General features: G+C 33.4%; 2 protein-coding genes across 5 annotated transcripts; one reads left to right on the forward strand and one right to left on the reverse strand.

Moving 5' to 3' along the window:
* Positions 1-5,366: 5,366 nt before the first annotated feature.
* Positions 5,367-12,136, forward strand: LOC121242656 (O-fucosyltransferase 7-like). Of its 2 annotated transcripts, none has more exons than XM_041140565.1 (12): positions 5,367-5,783; positions 6,190-6,288; positions 6,736-6,835; positions 6,920-6,987; positions 8,354-8,442; positions 8,541-8,721; positions 8,832-8,960; positions 9,043-9,176; positions 9,333-9,546; positions 10,496-10,680; positions 10,797-10,892; positions 11,601-12,136. In XM_041140565.1, the coding sequence occupies exons 1-12, from the start codon at positions 5,628-5,630 to the stop codon at positions 11,752-11,754; spliced, it is 1,605 nt and encodes a 534-aa protein (XP_040996499.1). In that variant the 5' UTR covers positions 5,367-5,627; the 3' UTR covers positions 11,755-12,136. The 2 variants fall into 2 exon arrangements, with proteins under 2 accessions (XP_040996499.1, XP_040996500.1); XM_041140566.1 differs by having other exon boundaries at positions 5,768-5,783; positions 6,727-6,835.
* A 720-nt stretch (positions 12,137-12,856) lies between these two features.
* Positions 12,857-17,994, reverse strand: LOC121242658 (serine--tRNA ligase, chloroplastic/mitochondrial). Of its 3 annotated transcripts, none has more exons than XM_041140567.1 (10): positions 17,645-17,993; positions 17,405-17,553; positions 16,961-17,054; positions 16,730-16,878; positions 16,546-16,638; positions 15,483-15,662; positions 14,329-14,495; positions 13,583-13,717; positions 13,411-13,504; positions 12,857-13,255 (listed from the first exon to the last, which is right to left on the reverse strand). In XM_041140567.1, the coding sequence occupies exons 1-10, from the start codon at positions 17,880-17,882 to the stop codon at positions 12,980-12,982; spliced, it is 1,575 nt and encodes a 524-aa protein (XP_040996501.1). In that variant the 5' UTR covers positions 17,883-17,993; the 3' UTR covers positions 12,857-12,979. The 3 variants fall into 3 exon arrangements, with proteins under 3 accessions (XP_040996501.1, XP_040996503.1, XP_040996502.1); XM_041140568.1 differs by having other exon boundaries at positions 13,193-13,255; positions 13,411-13,475; positions 17,645-17,994; XM_041140569.1 differs by lacking the exon at positions 17,645-17,993 and having other exon boundaries at positions 16,961-17,061; positions 17,405-17,546.
* Positions 17,995-19,630: the final 1,636 nt, after the last annotated feature.

Consider the following 19,630-nt stretch of genomic DNA (forward strand, 5'->3'; position numbering starts at 1 on the left):
TAAGCCTCATACACCATTATTTTTGTTATTTTTTTAATTTTTTTTCTCTTACTAAATGTGTGGTATATGGATGATGAGTAGAAGAATTTAATTATTTTAAGAATAAAATAAAAAAAATATAGTGTGTGGTGTGTGAGACTTATAAATAGCAAAGCTCTTACTTAAATTGCTCAAGGGAATCCTATTCCTATTTCCACATCTTTTTGTTGGGACTTATAATATAATTAAAGGGCTCAACTCATTTTTCTTTTATTTTGGTTTGTTTTTATTTCTGGGTATTTCATGTGATTGCATTATATATTTAATTTATAATTTTTGTAATATTTTTAAAAATATGGGTTTCCTAATAAATCAAAACATAAACAGCCTGGCCATGCAAGGAACCAGCAGTGTATACGGATTTAAATGTAGGTGGGGACTCTTTCAAGTTCAGTACCTTTCGATTTTTGTGAATGTGACAAGCAAAGAAGCCATATCTGGATCTCGACAATCTACCAGCTTTTATACTTCACGGATCCAGCTTACTGTAGCACTGTCTTCACGACCCTATATAATGAAGTAAAATGATTGGAATTCTGTTGGGATACCGTTCATTTGTCTCGCTCCAAACTTTTTTTTTTATTTCTTAATTTTTTTACGTGTTGTTTAATAATATTGTAATTTTTTTTTTTTAAATATTTGAAAGTGTTAAAAAATGAGAACATAATTTTTTAGCACTTTTAAATATTTTTTAAAAAAGAAAAAAATCATAATATTGTTAAACAACATTTTCTTAATCACTACATAAAAAAAAAAAAAAAAAAAAAAAAGTAACAGGATGCTTGAACGGAATCCCCTGGCAGGTTCCCTAGCATTGCCCTAAAATGAAAGGTCCAGAAAAAAAAAATTACAAAAAAGAAAAACTCAAACCATCACATAATTCAAGAAATGTAGGTAAGACAAGGAAAAATGTTTTAGATACAAACAAATTTCATAATATAAACTCATAAAATGGTGTGGATCAATTGATGTGGTATATTATTGACCGGATAAATAGATTTTATTATAAAGTATATCTAACGGATTATATGATCTCATATCAGTTTGTCAGTTTACTTTTGTGAAATCTCTTTATAAATATAGTACTTCTCTAGGGTGAGATTTGCATAGAGAGTTGAAATGGGATAAAAGTTAAAAGTTAAATAAAAATTATTATTATTTTAAGATTTGAAAACATTGAATTGTTTATTATATTTTTTATAAAAATTTGAAAAAATTATAATAATTAGATTAGTTGAGAAGAGTTGGAAGTTTTTTGTATCCAAACTGAGCCTATTTAAAATAGACTAAACATTTGCACTGGTTTTACATTTTTTTTTTCCTTTTTGGGTTTATTTATATTTTCATATTTTGAGGCTTAAATATATATATAAAAAATGTTGTAAACTTTAACTCAATTTAATTCGGAAAATCCATAGGAATATTCTGCATGAGTGATCCTTTTGTCTTCCCATATGTATCATTTTCTAAGAATATGACATGATAGTAATTGATGTGAAAAATATGATAAACCCTTTTTTTTAAATTCAGGACAAAAAATCATTAGTTGAGGAAGCAGCTTGAGAGGTTCAAACAAACTTGAGTCTCGTTTGGATTAAAAAATCATTTCAACTTATATCATCTTATCATTACAATTTTTTTAAATTCTTACACAAAATATAATAAATAATTTAACTTTTTCAAATCTCAATTTAACTTTTTCAAATTTTAAAATAATAATAATATTAAAAAATAATATTTTAATAATATTTTATTTAACTTTTAATTTTTATTTAAAACCATATCATCTCATCTCATCTTATTATACAAACGAAAGGCAAGTCATCTCTTTCAATTGCCCTTTCAATCCCGTGACCATCATCCTGCCCTTTTTTTGTTTGTTTGTTATCACTTTTACGATACCACTTGCTGCAAATTACTCACGAAATGTCACTGTTTCAATGTATAGACCAGAAAAGAACAAAACTCAAGGAGGTATCCATCAATTCTTTGCCTTTCAAAAAAACTGTCTTATGCACTAATTTCATCTCTACCCACTTCTCCCTTTGTATATCTCTAATTGCCACTATATATGGTAAGTATATATGAGCAGATTTTGAAGTCATTTTTTGTTTTTGTGGTTTAAAAGTTCCAAGCTCTCTCTCCCTCTAACCGCGTGAGCTAGTCAGTTGAGTTCTACTATTTACAAGTCGGCATATAAACATACAATTTATTGTAGGGTCCGTAAATCAAAACATATATTTATATGCTAGTAAAGGTTTTAAGTTTTTGCATCATTAGTATGTTTAGTATGTCAATAGAGAAGTGTTATAATTATAAAGAGATATTACAAAAGTAAACCTACAAACTGACATAACTCTATATGATACGTTAGATTCATTTTAAAATAAAAGTAATTTTACAATCTAACGTATCATATCAAATTATGTCAGTTTGTGGATTTATTTTTGTAAAATCTCTTTATAGCTAAAACATTTCTCATGTGAATAAGCATGCTTATAAATAATTTTTTGTGGTTGGCATTTTGATCATCTTATTCCATATGATATTTCCTTTTTCTTTTTTGAAAGTTCTACTTTTGGTACTCACATTCTCAAAGCAATGTTGCATGGGCATACAGTCATGTGAGACTTTATTAAAAGTATGTCACTTGGTGAGAAGTATCATCTTTCATCTACCAAGAGTACTCATAGAAGTAAGTTTTACTATCAAGCACCAACGGTGTTAAGTTGGTCTAATGGTATCTTCTTGAATTTCATACTAATGGATAACCTTGGATTAGCAAAAGAAATGAAAATCCTCTCTTCATGCTTATAGTTAAAGAATTTAAGCTATTATTGACAACAAAAATGACAACTAATTCCAATTTTTATAAATGTTTTGATTAAGCAAATCACTCCATTAGCTAAATATTTTTATGCATGAATCCATAATATTTGTTCACAAACTATCACTAATACTATCTTCTTAGGCCTAGTTTGGGTATATTCTCAGTATACCTCATTATTATTTATTATTATTTTTCACATACTTTTCACTACTATTCAATATTCTATCATTACTATTCATAAAATACCTAAGGATATCTCATTATCCAAACACAACCTTAATTATCGTATAATTTTCGGACTTCAAATTTTTTAAATCTTATCCTGAATTTACTATCTATTTCGTATGACTATCTCTTTAGTCTCTTACATGATTCAAAAGTATAGCAATTAAATACAAATTGTTCTCTCTTTTCTCCATTAAAACTTCAATAAATACTTCCATAAATAACTTTAATAAATAAAATTCAAATTAACTTTCAGGTTCATAAAACGTGGAGGCAAGTTTGGAAGGAATTGAGGATGAAAGTAGTAATTTAGGAATGGTATTGGAATTTGGAAAGACAAATTATAGGTGGAAAATAATTATTTTTTTTAGAACTGCTGCTACATACACAAATAAATTACACATAATAAACATACAAATTGATGTAATTTCACAAAATTCGTTAGATCTATTTTATAATAAAAATAATTTTATAATCTGACGTATCACATCAAATCATATCAGTTTATAAATTAATTTTTGTGTAATTACTTTATGGATAAATTATTATTATTTTTTTAAATCCGATTCAAGAATTTAAGGTGGTCTCGATAGTAGCCGTTGTGCACATGGTAGCCATCCCATAATCAATGAAACTCGTCATAACTGTTCTTGAGATCCACACCATTCATTTCTCAACCATGGAATTGGAGACTTTAGTTTGCTTGGCTATTCACCATTGAGAACTGTCTTCCTCATTCGCATTTTAATATTTCCACGGGTGTCAGAGCCTAAAGTCATAAGTCCAATTATCAGAAATTTGCCTTGGTCCAATCACAGATTTGGAGTATGATATTGGAATTTACTAATTTAGTATTTATTTTTGTATATTTTTTTTAGCATTGTTTAAGATTTGTTATTATTTTTTTATTAATATAATAGAAATGATATTTACAATCTTAAAATATGTAAGTCTCATACACTCATTTTAAAAAAAATAAGTAAATCTGGAACCTAAATGAAAAAATACATTATTACACATTCTTAAATTTTAGTTTTATTAGTGACATCTCTCTTGCTATCTCGATAATATATATAAATATATATATATATAAATATTTATAACCCATTCATGGATTATGTGATCCAAATTAAGAACTCAAGATGTTTGTCATAGTGGCATGACTTTAAAAAATTTTGCAATAAAAGATATAGTACCCAATATATTTTTCTCCCACAAAAGAGGGGACTCTTTATTTATATATGATTATCTTAGCACCATATTTAGGTGATGTTTAGACGTAAGAAGTTTTGATAAATAATGCAAAATTGTTTTATGAATAGTTGTGAAAATTATTTTAGAAAATATTTTCGTAGAGTTTTAAAAAAGTGGTCAGATCTGCTATGCTTGGGTGTAAAAATTTAAAGATGTTTAGGGTCGGTTTGGATTGAGACCATCACATCTCAGTTCATCTCATTATTACAATTTTTACAAATTCTTAATACAATAAATAATTTATTTTTTTAAATTCTAAAATAATAATAATATTAAAAAATAGTATTTAATAATATTTTATTCAATTTTTAACTTTATTTCAATTCATCTCATCTCAACTCATTATTTAAATCTAACCTTTATTAAGAGATTTTATTAAAAAAAAGTTATCAATAAATCTAATTTGATAGAGTATATTAGATTGTGAAATAATTTATATAATAAAATAAATTTAATATATTATATCAAATCATATCATTTTTATTAGATTATCTCTACTCCACGCATGGTACGCGAGCCCTCCGAGCATATAAAGCAATTTATTTTATATTTTCTAATTTTTTTAATTTCTCACGTGCTCTTTTAATATTTATTATTATAAATAATTTAGTAATATTTAATGCCTATCAAAAGATGCTTATGATCATTCAAGGAAGTTTTGTTATCATTTTCGTACTCGTATTGAAATTAATTCATTTCAGTCTAATTTTAAATTGAATTTAACATTTAAATATCTAACTCTCAAATTATTAAATTTATCTTAATTCAAAACTTCTTTACATAGACCCATAATCTTTTCAACTCAATAGTCAGTACTTTTTTATATGCAAAATCCATAACATTTCGTAACTTTTCATAAATATATCTAAACTTGTCTTAATATTTAAATATATCTCGATTAAATTCGTAAAATTTATTCTACAATCTTAACTTATTAATATTTATAAAGAATTCATCTTACCACAACGCGTAAAGAATTCAGTTAAAGAATTCAATTAGCTGTACAAATTAGCAGCAAAAGTTTGGGGAAATGAGAGCACATGAACAAAATACACAGAGAGACACCCAAATAACCCAATCACCTGTGCCGTCCTTTGCTTTCACCGTCATCTCCATCATCTTCAATCAATCACTCTCTCAAGCAACCGGAGAGCGACACCAAACGTGTCACACAGGGCAAAGGAATCGGGCAAATGTCTTTCCGCCATTTCTCAGTGTGTGATAAACTTTGGGAGATATAGGAGTATTGCAGAGTGTTCTAGAAAGAAAGACACTAGAGATGCATAGGCGTAGATGGAGACCGTTGGCTCTATTGCGGAAGGTGCTAACTTTCGCCATTTGTGCTATAGCGCTAGTGGCTCTGCTCTCTTTCCATCTACACACTTTTTCTTCCTCCATAGTCCCAAACTTCCCGGACCCCTACAAGCTCCCCACGGTAATCACTCCACTCTTTTGGCCTGCTATATCCTTTTCTTTTCTCTTTGTTCTTTACTTTCTTTTGAAACTAGGGTTTTTGCATTTTTTCGTTTGGGAATTTTGCTTTCCTTCTGGAAACTTCCGTGATCTCCAACTGTTCGAGCTCCGTGTTTGAAAACTTCTAGTTTCTGCTTTCTGTGAAATTTCAGCGAAAATTTAGAATATATTACTCGATTATTTTACTTTGTTATGTCTATTTCGAGATCAACTATGCATATTCATTAACTTGCAGACATCACTGTGTTATCTACCAATGTGGAAAGTTTCTTACATGGTTTTTATATTTTAGTTTTTTATAATTTGTTTTGGTCTCATTGGTTAGGTGTTACGATGATCTAAGATATCATTTTATTATTAATTTGTAGCAACATGAATTCAAACACCAGAGATTTAGCACGGTGCGAAGCTGGACGCGAGAGCTCACTCCGCCACATTTGTCAAAAGCGCCGCTATCTTCTCGTCAGGTTTTCTGTTTCTATGGTTCTTCCCAGTATATGATTTACTTTGTTTATTGCGCTGTGTTTGGTTGCTGTTAGAAATAGGAGAATAAAAGAAATTTCAACATCATGAACTTTAAGTTATAATGATCTAGAACCGGTACTCAGCTAGACTGAAACTGTCAAAACTATTGCGGTAAAGTTGAATAGAGTTTTATATTGAGGAGGCAAATTCAGTGTAAAGCATAACACTGAAGACATCAACTTCTCTAATTTCTCCTTTTTTTCAAATTTTCAAGCGGCCAAAATGAAAGGATAACTTTATGTCCGTTCAAACATATGGATTTATTTTTTCTTTGAGTTTCTTAGTGCTGTGGTTGCTAGTGGTTTGAATCTCGTCTCTTAGATTTAGGTGTATGAATTATACGAAGTAGTCATGCATATTTCATGTTTTCACTCCCTTAGAATTGACAGTTGGCTGGTGCTAGAGGGACCTTGGAGTTGTACAAACTATGGAAGTCTCCACCAAATCGTGATTTTGTGCCCTGCGTAAAGCCTACTGCTAATTATGCAAGTAAGGAAGGGGCTTGAGTCAAAATATCTTGGCGAATGTGATATGCTTGTTTACTCACTTTTTGATTCACTTTTGTTTATCCAGCTCCTATAGAGTCACGGGGTTACCTTCTTGTACATACAAACGGTGGGCTCAACCAAATGCGTGCTGGGGTCTGTGCTTCATGCCCTGTCTCTTCCTTCTTTTTTTATCTCATGCATTGCACTTGATAGTAGTATGCATGTGCATACATACATGCATGCATGTTGTGTGTGCGCGCACGCATGCACGCACGTGTCTGACTGCAAAGTTGTGGAAGCTGGAAACTTCAAATTCAATAGCCAGTCCCAATCCAGTTTGAGAAGATGTTTCATCAAATCCTATTGTACTATTTACATTTAAACATATTTTCCTTCTGATTGTATGATTGATGACATTGTACATGAAATAAATCCCAAAAGCTATGTACTATGAAACCTTACTGAGACTGGAGGTCTCCTTCCAATATTTTTGACAACCTTGAGTGTTGAGGTCTCTTTTAATTGATATGAAGAGAGGTGTCCTGTTTCATCATTATTTGCTTGTAGCAGTTCAAAAATCTTCTACTTTCGAATATTTCCTGTGTACTTGGGCTATGCCTACTTACTTGTTTCAATCACATTTTTTCTTATAAAAAAAAAACCTTTTGCTTTCCCTACATTAACAAATTGTACTGGGTTTAGGGATGCAAAGGTCCTGAATTTATTTTTGTTACCAGTTTGTTGATAGCTTTTATTAAACTTAGGAAATAGGAAACATCGCTCCATTACCTGATCAATTTCAACTAATCCGTCAATAAAGCTTCAAGTTTTTTGTTATCTATTCTAACCATGTTGCAATACCATTTTCAACATTCACTAATCCAATTGATGTCAATCTGTGACCAAATTCAATGGACATACACATTTCTATGCTTTCTTGGCTAAGAACCTAATAGTCAATTATGTGGCTTACTCATGCTACTTCTTGATCCGAATAGCGGGGGTTGGAAATATTTAGCCCAGGCAGTCGGACTAAATTATAATAATGTGCAGCATACAGGATATACTCTATTTGGACTTATAAATATGTGTTCTAATTTCAAATTGTATTCTACCATCGAGGGGAAAAGGATGTCAAGCCTAGGCCTCCTATGAGCTTCTTAATTGCAGTGTTACATATATTTTGATACATTCATTAGCAATGACAATGGTTGTCAACTATATGACACCCTGCCTTGCATACATGCATGTTAATATGCAACAGACTTGCGTGATTTTCCCTGCTTTGATGTTCATTTCAAAAAACTTCATTTAATGTGAGAGACTCTGCTAGTTCCTGTCCTGCTTACAAACCCTGTTCATGTGCATTTTTTGAATTTATATGAGAACTTTCTGAAATTATACTGTAGTTGAGTGGCATTGTTGAGAATGTTACACGCTATCTGACATATGCCTGGACATTATGGGTTATATGGCTAGTTTTAAAAGCTGAATAAGGTTACTTGCCCTCGAATTGCAGATATGTGACATGGTAGCTGTAGCCCGCATCATAAATGCCACCCTTGTTATTCCAGAACTTGATAAACGGTCGTTTTGGCAGGACTCTAGGTAGAAATCTTGAATGCCTTCCCCTCCAAATAAAAAATAGAAAGAGTGTTGTATTTTACAGAAATGATGCGATAATAAGACCTGTGTTGAATCTGCAGTAACTTCTCGGACGTTTTTGACGAAGATCATTTTATTAATGCTCTGGCTAATGATGTAAGAGTAGTAAAAAAGCTTCCTAAGGAACTGGCTGCTGCTACTAGAGCTGTCAAGCATTTTAGAAGCTGGTCTGGCATGGATTACTACCGGGATGAGATAGCTAGCATGTGGGAGGATTTTCAGGTATGTTTATTTAAATGCTTCTGGTCTATGCATTATTTTTTCTGAATTCAAATCATTCACCTATCTGGTCAGCCTATTTTTTTCTTCTAATGCAATCTTTTTATTTTCAGGTTATTCGTGCTGCCAAATCTGATTCTCGCTTGGCAAATAACAATCTTCCTCCAGACATTCAGAAATTGCGTTGCCGTGCCTGTTATGAAGCCCTCCGTTTTTCACCTCAAATTGAAGCATTGGGAAAAGTAATCCAACGAAATGCTCATCTGGTTTCTAGAGTGGCTTTATCTCTCTTCTGACCAGTATTTTTTTCCTTCAATGTTGCAGTTGTTGGTCAATCGGATGAGGTCCTATGGTCGTTACATTGCTTTGCATTTACGGTATGAGAAGGACATGCTTGCCTTTAGTGGCTGCACACACGGTCTGTCTCCAGCCGAAGCGTATGAGCTAAGGATGATCAGGTATGAGATGCTTATTCTTTTAACCTGGATAATGAATTGATTACTTATTAAAAAAGTCCTGGATAATATTTTTTTTTTCCCTGAGTTCGCTTATAGAACAGTCCTTTATCTGTAATGTCAACACTTGTATGTATTATTTTAATTCTGTACTTCCAGGGAGAACACTGCATACTGGAAAATAAAGGACATCGATTCTGGGGAACAGAGATCCAAAGGTTACTGCCCCTTGACTCCCAAGGAAGTTGGAATTTTTCTCTCTGCTCTTGGGTACCCATCAAATACCCCTATATACATTGCTGCTGGAGAGATATATGGGGGTGATTCCCATATGGCTGATCTGCGATCCCGCTATCCCATATTAAAGAGCAAGGTATGAAACTGCGTTCTTGTGCTTGATTTTTACATATTAAGGAGATAAAATGTCTGTATCAAAGAAGCCTGGTCTGGATATGTGATTCACTTTCTAATGCTTTTGGTTTCTCAAAGTACTCAGATATTGAATGACACTTATTATCATCACAAACTCCAATTTTGAACGGTATGTCACGTGTTCTGCTTTGCAAATAGAAAATGTGAATGAAAAAGTGTCTTGTTTACAGCAATAGGTGATGCAGAGGAAATCTTCAGGCTCTTGTCAGCCATCTACTGGTTCAGGCACTTGTACCCTGCATACGCAACATTTGTGAAACCATTGGATTCAGGCTAGGGATGCCAAACAGTTTGACCATGTATACCAATGGAGATCGTCTAATACTAGAGTTGGATTTGAAGTTGATTGGATTGTGTTGGAATAATTAGATTATGTCATATGGAACTTAATTGCTCCGTCAAGCTTCTGATGGTTTCGAAGTACTAGTTCTTGTAGCGAGAACAATATCAATGCTTTATGCGTTCCCTTATTTATAGTTGACTGACATTAATGAGAGAGAAGCTAGTGATAATTGGATGAATTTTCTCACAGCAGAGAAGCAAGTTGGGTGACATTTACTTAAATAAATGAAAGATCCTGCAAGGAAAAACCAACTCATATCAAAGGATGCTTAGAAATTAGATATGCACTACCAATCATCATGTAGAGACCTCATATAGCTCACTTGAATCACTCATGAACTAAATTCAATTTGTGGAAAATTGAAGTTTAGTATCATGCTCTCCTTTTTTTTCCAACTACTAAATCTCTCTCTCTCTCTCTCTGTGGGTTAAGTTTTAAAAATATGCACTGTTTTCTAACTTTGCTTCCTTTTTATATTCATGTATGCTTACTTTGGGGAGGGCTGCTAAGAACCGAGAAAAAGATGAAAAAATTGATTCACTTGCAGGAAAAATTGGCATCTGTGGAGGAGCTGGAGCCTTTTATGGATCATGCTTCTCAACTTGCTGCACTTGATTACATTGTATCTGTCGAAAGTGATGTATTTATCCCATCTTACTCTGGGAACATGGCAAGGGCAGTTGAAGGTCATCGTCGTTTTCTTGGACATAGGAAAACAATATCACCTGACAGGCATGGCACTTTCTTGTTGAGGGTTATTCTGTTGATTAATAAATTACTATCAACCACATATGCTCCCATCAATTGCTTCACATTAATATGTACTTGCTTTTTTCTTTGTCCATCAGGAAAACTCTTGTTCGTCTGTTTGACAAAATTGAGCGGGGAACTCTGAAAGAAGGCCGAAATTTATCAAATCGAACAATTGAAGCCCATAGAAGACGGTATGTGAGAGTGATGATGAGTCTATAGCTTCTGTAAGTAGTTGTGGCCTCATGTGAGACAGCAGATGTATTATCTGTTGTTTAGGTAGGATATCTTAACCGTCAATCACTCTCTACAGGATTGTTCTAAACACCACCCTTTAAGGTATAATTTACATTACAGTAACTTCCTTCCTGCGCACTATCACATAGTTTTCTACAGTCGTTAAGAGCAGAGGCTTGGAGTATTGGCTCTCATAAGCAAGTCTTTTCCGTTCTTCCTTTTTTTTTCACACCATTGTTATTATGATAATAAAAAAAGAAAGAAGATAATTTTCGACGTTTGATGGAAGGTGAGGTTACACTCAAATACACACACACACACATGCATGTGTGTGATTAATGTAATTGATAGGCTAGGGTGTCAGATCACTCCTTTAAGTCGCCAGAGTGATGAGACTCTATAGCTTGAGCCCCCTACTGACCGTGAATGGGTGGTCTTTGAGGGTGGTCTTCTGCTGGTCCAAAATTTCATGTCTGTAGCACGCGTTTCAGGATTGAAGTGGGGAGTTCATATTCCCCCTCCCTTCTTTTCTTCTTTATTCTGATGGTGAAGAGTTATGCTGGAACTCTATTCTTTTCATTTTCTCAAATATCTTATAGTGTAATGATTCATTTGGCGCTAAATTTACCTTGATTTGGTTTTTGTTTGTCATATTGGTTGCACAGGCAAGGGTCTCCAAGGAAGAGAAAAGGCCCCATCTCTGGAACAAAGGGCATGGATAGGTTTCGATCGGAAGAAGCCTTTTATGTAAACCCTTTACCAGATTGTTTATGTCAGAGGGAGTCGCCAAATATGAACACCTCTCACATAATCAGGTAGATCAGATGATGCAGATTGTTGCTCTTGATAAGCGACTCCTGTGCTGGAGGGTTGGTGGCACTTGCTTTCCATACAAGAAGTTGAAGCAACTCAAGCTGTTCTGCTGCCATGGGTGATGGATATACCCCAAACCCTAGAATGCTAGGGCAAATATACGAATGAAGAGGAAAATTGAAGTAGGGTGCAGGGCAGGAACGCAATCATGTGAGATGGCGGCCTTACATGCACATTTTTTTTTTTATTTTTTGGTTGGAGTTGGCCTGGATTGAATGAGCTGCATAGGGAATTGGTCGGGGACACCAAGCTGTATTTCTTCTTTTGGCAACTTCTATGTATGTTCATTCAGTCATTGAATTCAATAAAAACGAAAAAATTTAAGATTTTTCCTTTCGTTTCACTGCCTACGTTTCTTTTAGCTCTTTCGTGGCACTAATGTCTTCGAGCCTTTGTTGAGGTGATAGAGTAAATAGGGCATTAGAGACTAGAGTACGGTGGTTACCTCTTACATATAATCTCAAAAGAGTTGGTTTCAGGACGAGGGCATCAAATTTCAGAACATCATAGTTATTAAAGAAGATGGATTTGTGCAAGATGAACCCCACAGTTAGTAAAGGGGATGGATATGCAATCTCAATCCCATAGTTATCAAAACAGTCATGGTACTTTAGGTCCTTTCCTATCAGTAACCTGGGCCACCCACAAACCATAGTAATCAGAATCATCGACCATTTCAAATCAAGCACAGGCTCGAGCTCGAAGTTATTGGAAAACCACCAACCTTGATCAGTGACATATTAATCTTCTGTAATCAAGTTCATGTACGAACTAAGAAAGAATTTTGCCATGACAACACCCGCATTGCATATGATTGTTCCATCCAACACTCTATTACCACCTTGATATGGTAGGAACCACAAACGCATGCTGTTTGCCACAAAATTCAACTTCATCCCCCAAGTAAAACACCGTAAAACGAACTTTAATAGAGTGAAGATTTTACCTGTAGACTTGGAAGAGAGAATGATGGAGCAAGTAATACGAGAATGCTAATTTCCAGAAGAGTTTTTCCGTAGTAAGTCATGCATCGTGAAACAACAGGCACTTCTTTACCAATTCATGTGCATGCCTTTTTATTAACCATATTTGTTCACAGTAAAGCGTAAAAGTTATCGGCAAAGATTGATGCTGCAACTACAATACATGAATAAAAGAGTATAACCTCAACCTATCTGGATTTAGGAGCTATAATCTCAAGCCCACCCATGAAAGGCCTCAATGGCTCAGGGATAGTAACAGAGCCGTCTTCTTGCTGGTAATTCTCTAGTAAGCAAACAATCATCCGTGGAACTGCACAGGCAGTTGCGTTTAATGTGTGCACAAACCTTGGTGGTGCAAGGTTTGCTTTACCCTTTTTAGGACTAGCTGATGATGGTTCTGATGGGCGATATCGGATTCCCAGTCGGCGACTTTGATAATCAGTACAGTTTGATGCACTTGATATCTGTTCAAAGCATTACATGTGGGATTTAATATTTTGAAATTTGCTTACTGATGGTACCCATATTTGAACATAACTACACTTGTTGTCTATCTCAGAAAGCAACATTTCCAATCAAAATTTGTAGCCACATAAGCAAAGGAAGCCGATTACAATACCTCACCAAATCGTTCTAAGCCAGGCATCCATGCCTCGACATCAAATTTACGATAAGCAGGTGCGCCTAAATCCCCCGAAGCCATGTCCAAAGTTCTACCAAGAAACTCAAAATTATCATGACGGGTACAAAAATCAATATACAAATCAGTAGAGACTGCTGAAAGCCCTCACTTATAGTGCAATCCAAGTGATGAAAAGAGGTCTTCTTCAATCTTAATGAGCTCCTCGTGGTAGAGGTCACTCTCCTCTGGTCTGCATAAGACGAACATCTCCACCTTGCTGAACTGGTGGACTCGATAAAGACCCCTGCTCAGTATTTCCAACAGGTTAACATAAGACAATTTTTTTTTTTTTTTTTTGATCGGTGTGATCGGTATAAGACAATTAGCAATCATATAGGGCACTTGTCCCTGCCTAAAATCAACAGCATTTCCCCAAGAGTGGACATACGGCATGTGTTTAGAGGTACATGACCTTCCACAATAGTTTTACAATATTGTTTTACATAGGGCACTTTTGTAAAAAAAAATGATACTCCTATAACTATTTTATAAATCACTTTACAAAAAATCCTCCATTTAAAACAGAGTTGTAAAAAATTGTGAGAAGCGTTGTGTCTTTATCATCACTTCGTAGATTTTCAAGCATAAATTTAATTTGCACTTAAAAATTGGTTGAAATAATTAGCCTATGTTTCTTCTAGGACAGTTGCCTTTAGGATTTCAGATTCAAGGATTTGGTAGAACTATTATTTATATGCATTTTGTGATGATGTGGAACCTCACCAAGGAGCAGGACCTTTAGAAGTATTATTTAAGTGAATTGAAGGTAACTGGAAAAGAAAATCTTGAACTGAAATTTCAATGTAGCTAATCATAGAACTATACAATAAACAAGTATGTATGCTTATAATTTACCTTGTTGCTGCACCTGCGGCACCGGCTTCAGTTCGGAAGCAATGGGAAAATGCAGCATACTTCAATGGTAACAGTGACTCGGCAAGAATAGAATCCATATGAATCCCCCCCACTGGAATCTCTGCTGTACCAATGAGACACTGGTCACTACCCTCAATAGAATAAACCTGATAAATGTCAAAGAGTTAGAAAAATCTATATATGAATTACAGTGAAGTTAGACTATCCCCAATATCAAAATATTAGTTGTCCCTTTGTTAAAAAGGCACTGAAATATGAACGGTTAGCCTCCATATAGAAGGAATTACACAGGTTTAAGTGTGGTTGAGCAAGAGTAAAATCTATGTGCGCCCCCCCCCCTCCCCCCCCCCCCCCCCCCCCCCCCCCCCCCCCCCCCCCCCCCCCCCCCCCCCCCCCCCAAAAAAAAAAAAAAAAACCCAAAAAAGGGGAATCTCTGCAGTGCTGATAAAGCACTGGTCACTGCCCTCAATAGAATACACCTAATAAATTTGTGGCAAGAGGATCACAAATCAATATATGAATTACAATAAATTTCTACTATCCTGAAACCCAGAAAACTAACTGCCCTTTCTTCAAACACGTCACTGAAGAAATGAGGTCCGCCTTCATATACAACGAATTGCAAGTCTTAATGCCTCAAGGGAGGTTCTCACCAAATTATCTGAACTTTCATAATTTTCTTTCCAAATATAACTCAAACACATATTTTTAATTTTAAATATTCAACTTTTTCATCAAATCATTACCTAATCATTACAACTTTTCCAAACTTCCAAACAAAACACAAAAAACAATTCAATTTTTTCAAATCTCAAAACATAAATTATATTAAAAAATTATATTCTAATAATATTTTAACTTTATAATATTTTTTATTCAACTTTTTCTCTCTCATTTTTCAAAACCCAATAGAATCCTAACTCAAACCATTTCACTATTATTTACAAACCATTTTATTATTATTTACAAAATTTTCATCTCACCTCATTCCCCAAGCATCCCCTTAGCCATCAACTCAATATCTGATGGGCAACCACATTAAGCCAAGATTAAAATTTGAAACCAACACATTTAGGCACCACTTTGACATCTGAGAGAGAGCAATAAAGGATTAAGGCAAGATATGTACAAACCTGGGTATTTGCTCCTCGAGGTTGGAAACCACATTTTTCAACCACAGAGGACCTTACAATCTCAGGAGTTGTCAAAGGTATAAAGCCCTTCTTCATGACTTCTAAGAGTGTCCAGTTAATAAGGCCCATCTCTAACATAACTGCTTCATTTTTTAGGTAGTAGAATTTTGAGCCACTGACCTGTACACACAAGCAAATATTAGATGAGGACAGGAAAGAGAACGAACACTAAGGCCTCGTTTGTTTCCACAATTTCTCTCAACTCATCTGATTTGATCTCATCTAATCTTTACAACTTTCTCAAATTTTCATACAAAATAAAATAAATAATTCAACTTTTTCAAATCCCAAAACAAAAATAATATTAAAAAAATATATTCTAACAATATTTTATTCAATTTTTAACTTCAATCTCAACTCATCTGCGAAAACAAATGAGGCCTAAGTGGACCAAAAGCTACCAAAGCCAACTATTTTTTATCTAAAACTCTTGCTTCTGTATAGTGTAAGCTACATTACAAATTGGAAATTTCCAATTTATGCAAGAACTAAAAAGGTTATTCGCACATGAATAAGACCCAGTGTATCCGTAATTAGATATAGGCCCCGTTTGGATAGTGAGATGAAATGAGATTGTTTTAGACGAAAGTTGAGAGTTGAATAAAATATTTGTTAGAATATTATTTTTTAATGTTATCATTGTTTTGGGATTTAAAAAAGTTGAATTATTTATTATATTTTGTATGGAAATTTGAAAAAATTGTAATGATGAGATGAGATGAAACCGTTTCTATATCCAAATGGGGCTAGATAGTCATATAATGAAAAAAGCCCCACATCTTAATTGTTAATGGAGATCATATTGAAATTGAACACATTTTGGCCAACTTAATTTACAGTCTGAAATCAACTCTGAACATTGTTAAAATACATAAATATGAGTCCCTCCAGACCTGTAGCTTTACATAAGACCCACTAATTGAAAGTTTCAGCATTCCGATAGAGATCCAGCACAGACAAACTAAGAGACATTTTAATACCTTAGATTAAACAGAGAGAGTACCTCTGCAGCAGCATCAAAATCAAAAAGATCAAGTTCTTTCCCAAGTTGAAGGTGATCCTTGATTTGGAAGCTAAACTGAGGTGGGCTACCAACCTACAAAAGCAACTAGAAAATAAGAAATGAAAGCTAAATGAACCTGGACTACGACATGCATCCATCCCTTCGCAGCAAAGAAAATAGATACCTTCTTTCTTATCACTGAACAGTCCTCTCCTCCAATTGGAACATCCGGATGAGTCATATTTGGTATACACTGTGCTTCCTGCTGAAGCTCATCAGTAAGTTTAAGCAGGTCTTCTTCCAAGGCAACAAGTCCTTCTTTCAGATTTTTCCCTAAAGCACAAATAAAAAGGTCTAAGGAATACATCCTAAAATCAGGGATTGCTATAACACTTATACTCTATTTAAATTATACCTTCCTCTATGAGTTTTTGACGTTCAGATGGTTCCAGTTTCCCTTTCATCTTGTTTGCCACCGCATTCCTTTCTCCACGAAGCCGCTCAACTTCCTGCTATCTGCGAGTGATAATTAGCAATAATAAACTGAGAAGAAAACTGTTCCAAGTCTTCGCTTCTTCCTCATATTTTAGATGCAATATAAACAAAGCACCTATTGATATTATAGCTCGAAGCACAATCTACTCCAAATTGAATTTCGCAACAAAAATCTTTATATAAAACTTCAAGGCTCTGAGCCTCCTCCATAGTTCTACTAGTCTATTAGTACCGCAACACCCAATGAGCAATAAATGAGGTAGGCATGATGAACAACCACTTTGTCTAACACCAATGCCTATTTCTTCCAAATTATAGAAACAAAAACCACTAGGCGAAGGCTGGTTCTGAAGAAGCATATAACCTTTTGAAGATTGGACATTTTGTCATACAGTTCAATCACAGCTTCCAAATTAGCATTGGAGTTCCTATTCCTTATGTTCACAGCAACCGCTTCCTTGTTCTCCCTTATCCACTTGAAGTCTATAGCAGCTTTCCACTGAGGCTTCACGACTGCATTACCAAAAACACATTTCTAAATCAAAATCACATTTCTTTTCAAAGAAAAAGAATTCCACTACTAAGAATTGGGACAGTGGATTACCCTTTTCTTCCGTAGGTGTTTCTGTCTGGAACGCAATAGCCGGGGCCGAGAGAGCTCTAGCGAGGAGTGGAAACGGGGATCTCCTCGAACGGCCATGGCCGGAGGGGAGGAAAAAGTTTAGGGTAAGGGCTTTCAGCTGTACTGGTCTGGAAACTAAGCGCGAAGAAGACAATGTAGGAATAGAAGCGAGCTTCAGGGTTTGCAAAGTCGTCCCTCCAATACAGCTCTGTAAACCCATGGATTCACACCGTCACTATATCTCCGTCTGTGCCGAGGAAGAGAGCGCGAGTTCAGGACGAGTAATCTCGAGTCTTGGGGGCGATTATCCACAAATTTTCCGACAAAAAAAAAAAAAAAAAAAAGTAGAGAAATAGTATAACGATAACAGATAGTTTAATTAAAAATTAAATATAATATTATTTTTTAATATTATTATTATTTTAAAATTTAAAAAAATTAAATTATTTATTATATTTTATTTAAAAAAATTATAATAATAAAATGAAATGAAAAGGTATGAAATGAAACAATTTCATCCAAACAGTAAACTGATGTAAATTCTAACTTTACAAAAGAGTTATAAAAATAAATTTACAACACTTTTTATAAACTGATGTAAAAATATATTTTATACGATTAATATGGCAGAATTTTATTTGTAAGAAAGAATTTATAAATTTAAATTTTACAAATTAAGGTTTCGTTTGGATTCAAGAAATGTTTCGTCTCGTTCTATTTTATTATTTTAATTTTTTTAAATTTTTACATAAAATATAATAAATAATTTAATTTTTTTAAATATCAAAATAATAATAATATTAAAAAATTATAATCTAACAATATTTTATTTAACTTTCATCTCAACTCATTATCTAAATCGCATCTAAATCATGATATATTAATATAGATAGTATATACTTGACTCGTGAATAGAATTATTTTTAAATTAAATGTTCATGACTTTATACTAAAATAATATCTGATTTTAAGTGTTTTATTATTTATTTTAACATGATATTCTTTTTTAATTTATGAATTGTATATTGCTAAAATAAAATGCCATTTTCATTTAAGGGTACATTTGGAATTTAAATTCTTCTCAACTCATCTCAACTTATTATTATAATATTTTCAAATCTCAACACAAAATATAATAAACAATTCAATCTTTTTCAAATTTTAAAATAATAATAATATTAAAAAATAATATTCTAATAATATTTTATCATCTCAACTTAACTCAATTCAATTCAGTTCAACATCCAAACGCAGCCTTAGGCTGTTCAGATACAGAAAGACTCTCAACCCATCTAATATCATCTCATTATTATAACTTTATCAAATTTCTATATAAAATATAATAAATAATTTAATTTTTTCAAATTTTAAAATAATAATAATATTAACAACTAATATTTTAATAATATTTTATTTAAATTATCTTAAATTATCCTATTTTACGTCATATTATTTCACTATCCAAACGAACACTTAACTATAGAATGAACTTTCAACAATTATTTTGTAAATTCAGAAAATAAATAGAAAAAATTAAAAACTAATAGAATTTTTGGAAGGAAAGGTGAAATTCAGCTATTAAAAGATTTTAGAACCATAGAGTAAAACAACAAAAACTAAAATTGTTGGATGCTATAACTTAAATTTCAAATTTAGACATCCAATAACAATTTGGATGGATGTATTTTAATTTTTAAATGATAATAATTTTGGTTTTTTCTATAAAAGAAATCTGCTGTTGTATGAAATGCAGCAATTTCATTAGGCACCCAATCATTTAGAGGCACGTGTTAAATTCTTGGTATTTCACTTCAAACATTACAAGCGGGAAGGAAAGAGAGAGCCAATAGGAATGGAGAATTGCACTTTCACAATCCGTAGCGCATTCGACAATGCAGATCTTAACCGTTCATTAAGAAACGGAAAGCACATCAACTTCTAACCGTTCGATCGGGGCCAGAGGAACTT

The sequence above is a fragment of the Juglans microcarpa x Juglans regia genome, chromosome 8D (assembly GCF_004785595.1).
Source record: "Juglans microcarpa x Juglans regia isolate MS1-56 chromosome 8D, Jm3101_v1.0, whole genome shotgun sequence".
Classification (NCBI taxonomy): Eukaryota; Viridiplantae; Streptophyta; class Magnoliopsida; order Fagales; family Juglandaceae; genus Juglans; species Juglans microcarpa x Juglans regia.

Excerpts from the sequence above, each read along its gene's own strand:
- LOC121242658 (XM_041140567.1), bottom strand. The coding sequence starts at position 17,882 with ATGGGTTTACAGAGCTGTATTGGAGGGACGACTTTGCAAACCCTGAAG. Across the intron at positions 17,554-17,644 it reads AACACCTACGGAAGAAAAGG|TCGTGAAGCCTCAGTGGAAA; the intron begins GTAATCCACTGT and ends TTGGTAATGCAG. Across the intron at positions 17,055-17,404 it reads AAATGTCCAATCTTCAAAAG|GAAGTTGAGCGGCTTCGTGG; the intron begins GTTATATGCTTC and ends CGCAGATAGCAG.
- LOC121242656 (XM_041140565.1), top strand. The coding sequence starts at position 5,628 with ATGCATAGGCGTAGATGGAGACCGTTGGCTCTATTGCGGAAGGTGCTA. Across the intron at positions 6,289-6,735 it reads CGCCGCTATCTTCTCGTCAG|TTGGCTGGTGCTAGAGGGAC; the intron begins GTTTTCTGTTTC and ends TAGAATTGACAG. Across the intron at positions 9,177-9,332 it reads TATGAGCTAAGGATGATCAG|GGAGAACACTGCATACTGGA; the intron begins GTATGAGATGCT and ends CTGTACTTCCAG.